Source organism: Gorilla gorilla, chromosome 6 (assembly GCF_029281585.2).
Source record: "Gorilla gorilla gorilla isolate KB3781 chromosome 6, NHGRI_mGorGor1-v2.1_pri, whole genome shotgun sequence".
NCBI lineage: Eukaryota > Metazoa > Chordata > Mammalia > Primates > Hominidae > Gorilla > Gorilla gorilla.
The window spans coordinates 115,600,208-115,605,980 of record NC_073230.2 but is presented as its reverse complement, the minus strand read 5'-3'; the positions used below and the strand labels follow the sequence as shown (position 1 = coordinate 115,605,980).

General features: G+C 44.2%; 1 protein-coding gene across 1 annotated transcript; it reads left to right on the top strand.

The window, feature by feature from the left end:
- Positions 1-2,388: 2,388 nt before the first annotated feature.
- On the top strand, positions 2,389-4,195 carry CCDC71L (coiled-coil domain containing 71 like). Its single transcript, XM_055392605.2, has one exon. It carries the CDS (start codon positions 2,664-2,666, stop codon positions 3,369-3,371), a length of 708 nt encoding a protein of 235 aa, XP_055248580.1. The 5' UTR covers positions 2,389-2,663; the 3' UTR covers positions 3,372-4,195.
- Positions 4,196-5,773: the final 1,578 nt, after the last annotated feature.

Here is a 5,773-nt window from a genome sequence, read left to right as displayed (position 1 = left end):
AACAGATAAGGAACCATTTGCAAGACTATTAGAGTTAATTAAAAGGTGGAGGTCAAGAAAAAATTAAAAATAATAGAGGAAACAGAATAGAGCAAATAATGTCAAATTTAAATGTATACGATAACATAAGCACTTTATCACGATATTAGTTCCTAAAAGTATTTCATAAAAAATATTGTTTGGTTTTAAGTAAATTAAATGAGCATGCATTATAAAATGAACTCTTGAATACTTGGCAAGTTGAGATCTTATGTTTTCTTAGAACCAAAATTGTGTTTAAAAAAGGTTTATCTTCTTAATTGAAATAAGTTCTATACATTTATGTAAATGTCTGGAATATATTTATGTGGTAAAGACCCTGAAGAATTTATAAAATGATGATTATCAAGGAAGGGAGGGGATTCCAATATGAAAAGCCAGGTCTACTTTAATCCTTGTTTTATCCTTGCTTTTCATTATGAAGCCCCCCTAACTTTCCCATGGCTCACTCTAGATTTTGGGTATTCCAATGGAAATTATTCAAATTTCACTTTACTATGTATCTCAGAATTAAGGAAAGAGCAAATTGTGATGTAAAGAGTTGTTGCTATATCATTCCTTTATAAGGATTTAGGAAGCTGGTATTTGGCTCTGTAATCTTGTTCTGAGATCAGAGTGTGCTTTTCTAGGAAAATGATTTTCTATTCAGAAAGTTACCATGATTTTGCTAGAGAGCTGGTTCCTGGTTAGATGTCTTATTTTTGCCATAAGCCCATTGTGTGGAGTTTTATTTTTGCCATAAACTCATTGTGTGGTGAGAGCTTTCAAGAATTTGACATCTCTGGTGTAGAGCTTTCAAATTATTTATTTTAGGTTTTATTGAAACTGAACAAACAAAATATTATTCATAAATCTATTATAAGACAGAAAAACTGCTCAATTCTGGGTGGGGTGGAAGTAGGAATAGGGGTACAGCTCTGTCCTTCGTCATTCTACTTATGCATAAAGCATGTTCTATTGAATTCCTTAGAGTCTGGACAGCACAGTTTGAAAAACCTTCAGTGAAATACAAAGATCACTAGATCAGAAATCGAAGGATTTAGAATCCCAGTTCTGCTATCAGCAAGCTGTATTACTGAACCTCTATGGGTACAGATTTCCTCACCTGTTAAATAAGGAGAATGAACTAGGTCTCTTTCAGGTCAAATATTTGAGGAAACCATTAGCAACTACATGTAAATCACAAAACTCCTATACTTTATTTGTTCACTACTGCAAAATAAGATGTTTCCTGGGTAAAATCCACATGCCCACCTCAAAGTTCTAAGTGTCAGGAGATTTTTTTTTTTAGCCTTAAGAAATTTAAAGGAGCTCTGTGAAAATTGTAATATAAAATATCTAATTGTCCTGTTCTAAGCACTTTCAACATTTCTGACTCTATTTGGGATAATCGGTGGTATTTCATTGATTCATTCGGCAAACACATTGAGTGCCCACTACCTGACAGGAACTGAGTTAGGTATAGAGGACAGAAAAGATGACTAAAGGATGTCCACTACTCTCCTCCCAATACAAAAGGTAATGTGTTTTGAACAATTTGTGTTTTTCAACGAAACCTTATCTGTTGTCTGCGATGATGCCTCCTTTCTAAATGATAGGGGTGGCTTTGACATTTTAAAACTAAATGAAAAACGGATTGGCATCCATAAAGAACTGTGTATTTAAAACTATATTTTCTTTTCGCAGAATGGCTTTATTGTAATAGATATTTGATCAACTTGAGCAAAGAGTATTTAGTTTTATAGGGTATGACATGTTTTGCTTTCTGGATAAGCAGGGTCTCTCTTAAATATGAAGATGGCTCCAGTGTCCAGAGGGAGACTAAAATCTCTCAGCTGCCAGCCACGCACATTACCTGAATGATTCTGGATTACTACTGGCTTCTTGAGATGGGCTGGGGTCAAGACAGGGAAGAGTTTTGAATGAAGATGCCAGAAAAGGCCTTTGAGAGGGTGGATGGGAATTGCGAAAGGCCCATTTCCCCTAGACTTAAACCCAAATTCCCTAGCTGTGATGATACCAGGAACATCCTTCGGGGAAATCTCCCTTTGTTATCCACACTGGTAGAGCTCCCAGCTCAATCCACAACTGCACACCCCCTCACTCTAAGAGTCACTCTTCCCATGGTGTAGCCAACATCCACCCTCTTACTCTAGACGTGGCAGCAGCCCTCCTAGATCCACCCAACCGTTGACTTACGTTCAAAGGCCATCACCCACCCCAGCACCATCTTCCAGGAACTGGCCTCTCCCCCATCAGTCCCCGCCCCTCTTCTGAGAGCACCCAATGGGTGGAGTCGGGGCTGCGGTGGGAGGGGCCTGAGGCGGGCACATTTAAAGAAAGGCAGCCGGCGAAAAGAGGCAAGAGAGGAGAAGAAAGAGAAACCAGGGGGGCGAGGCGCCGTCCAATGACAAAGCCCAGGGGTGGGCGCCGGCCGCCATCTTGTACCGGGCGGCAGGATATTCGCCCGCGTCCTCCGCCCTCGGAGGGGGAGGGGCGGCGGCGGAGGCGAGAAAAGTAGCGAGAGACGCCAGCAGCGGCCGCCGCCGCGGAGCCAACGCGGACTGGGACGGCGGCGGCAGTAGTGGGACCCGGCGAGCGTGAGTGGCCCCGAGCGGCCTTCGATGCGGCGCAGCATGAAGAGGCGGCGGCGCCGGCCCCCGGTCGCCCCGGCCACGGCCGCCCGGGGCGGCGACTTTAGGGCAGAAGACGGGGCTGGGTTGGAGGCGCGGGAGGAGAAGGTGGTGTACTCGCGGTCGCAACTGTCGCTGGCTGACAGCACCAAGGCGCTGGGCGACGCCTTCAAGCTCTTCATGCCCCGCAGCACGGAGTTCATGAGCTCGGACGCGGAGCTCTGGAGCTTCCTCTGCAGCCTCAAGCACCAGTTCTCCCCGCACATCCTGCGCAGCAAGGACGTCTACGGCTACTCCTCCTGCCGGGCCCTGGTACCCGACCCCCCGGGGCCCCCCACAGCCCGCGGCCAGGCGCGCCGGCCGGTTCCGCGCGCAGCGGCCAGGAGGAGGCGCCGCGGAGCCCGGGCGGCCGCTGCCCGCAGGAGGAAGCCCCGGCCGCCACCCCCACCGCCGCCGCCCCCCGAGGAGAGCTGCCCGGCCAAGCCCGTGGCTCCCGGGCCCTGCTTCGGGGGCCGCACCTTGGAGGAGATCTGGAGGGCGGCCACCCCGACGCTGACCACCTTCCCCACCATCCGCGTCGGCAGCGACGTGTGGGGCGAGCGCAGCCTGGCGGCAGCGCGGCGCAGGGCGCGCCAGGTCCTGCGAGTGAACCTGGAACCCATGGTGAGGCTCCGCCGCTTCCCGGTGCCCCGGGCATGAGGCGCGGCCTCCAGGGCGCCTCCTGCCGGCCCCGACCTTGGGACAGGCCTTCCGCCCGGAGGAATGAACAAGTGTCAGTCGAGTGTTTACAGATCCGGCCAGGACCCCGGCCCCCAGTGCACTTTACGCGCGAAGAAGTTGCCGGATGGTTGTCCCTGTCCCGGGCCGCGGCGCGGTCGTCTTGGACGCCGGTGCAGGTGTGCCCTCTGCTGCCTCCCGTACCCGGCCTGCGGAGGGAGGGGACAGCTGGACCCGCAGGGGAGGTCCTTTTCTTCCTGACCCCCGATTGAGACGTCTCCAGGACCTTAGGGGCAGATCCGTTTTCTCACTGTTGGACTCTACCTCACTGGTCTGGAAGTCCTCCGAAGACATTATTTTTCCAAAGGAATTTGGTTTCGTGCTTGTGTAATAAAGCCAGAATTTACTTGTTCTTTATCTCCCCCTTTTTCTATTTCACTGCCACCCCTCTTTCTGGACAGAAGTTCGAACATGTGGTGTTGCACTAGTTTGTGCTCAGGGTATTCTGAAGCCCACTCGTTTCCTAATTTTTACTGGATTCCAAAGCTTTGAGGATATTTTTTAAGAGGTTCAAGCTTGTGACTGTTAGTAGTGCAAGGATTTGTATGGGCTCAGTGATTACAAACAAAGACATGCAAAATACAACTGTTTAAACATTTTCAAGGTGTTTCTAAAGGTTTTGTATTGAAACAATGTTTATATTTACTGAGCTTCTAAAAATGGTAGAATACACATGAAAACTTTTGTTTAGGAAAAGTTAACTTGTTAAATTCTTTTGAATTGAATAAAAAAATGCATTGAAACCATATGGTGTGTGATTAAAAAAATGAATAAATTGTGAAGAACTGGTTTTGGTTACAGGAGTTACTGGAATCCGACTGGAGATGATTTGGCCCCCTGTCCTGGTCTGACATACAAATCCAGGAATATTATGCGTTAAAGTATTTTAAAATACATTATCCTTGTAATGTATTTTACAAGGATAATGTATTTTAAAATGGGAGTTGCATAGGAGAGATGGATGTGTGTAAACATTATCACTAAAATGATAAACAATACCCATTAGAATTCTTAGAACTATTAATGATCAAGAGGGGTGGAGGCATTTCTTGGTATCAAATAACTGGTTAAGGTTACTTTGGGCGAAATCTATTTCCTTTTTGTTTTTGTTGTTGGATAACAAGAAATGTCTAGACTAATATTCATCAGTTTTACAAACATAATGAAAATTAGTTGACTTTTAGTTGACTTTTTTGTCCCAACATTTTTTTAACCTTTTTGCCACTCATTATATGTTTGCAGTTCTAGGTCTTTGACAGCTGAAGACCACAGGAATCAAACAGGCGAGCCACACAGAATACTGACCCTTCTTTACGCTTTTATAGTGTTTGTACCATATGGCCCAGTGTGGAATTCTTGATTATCCAAGTGCCTTTGGTCATTTGTGGCAGGAAAACTTAATAGTTTTTAGCCAGCAGTGCCACAGCCAGCTTTTACTGCAATACCTAAAGGGTCAAATAGTGTTTTTGTACCACTATTATTTCAAATTTAAGTATTCTGCCATGAAACGATCCATACTGGGCTGGAACTTGACATGTGAAATCTTTAATACTAAAGCTTATCTCTGCTTGGCAGCTTTTTAGGAGAATAATGAGAGTTACAATTTTGACTCTTGCGTTCCTAGAATTCAAATGGCATAGCTTTCTGAAATGAGTATTTCAAGTTTAGTAGTCCGTATACGAGTGTTGTGACTTTAATTTCAGTGTTCTTGTTAAAAGAAAAAATATTATATATATATACACACATATATAGAACTTGATGCCAGTTTTCTAGTAAGCCTCAGTCTTTTATTCACTACCCAATGATAATGCATTGTACAAACACTGTCACATGAGTAAATAAAAATGAATAATTCCTTAGAAGATGGAGAGTGTTAAATTATATTTGTGATAGGAAGCTTAGACATATCTTTTGGTTATTAGCTTCCATTGCCAATTGTATTTCAGATGCATAGGGTTTTCTTCCCAAAAATATATTGTTAACTTTTATAGCTAACTAGCACCTGGAAAAAATGTATTTGTACAACTTTACTATTGTATATAGTTTTATAATAATGAAAAATAAACCCAATGGCCATATTAGAATGCAATTTCGACATATAGCTTATCTAGATAGTTTTCCAGAGGATTTTGAAATTTGGCTTAACTGGGAGGATAACTGCTCAGCACACCACTGAAACATAACCATTGACACCATTGATTTATTTTAACTGAGATTCTTGACATTTTTCTCTCCTATGCCTTGTTAGTTTAGCATACTTGAACTCACATAAATGCTTCTTTGGATTACATGGGCTATCTGATTCCATTTTGGATCTGATTGTC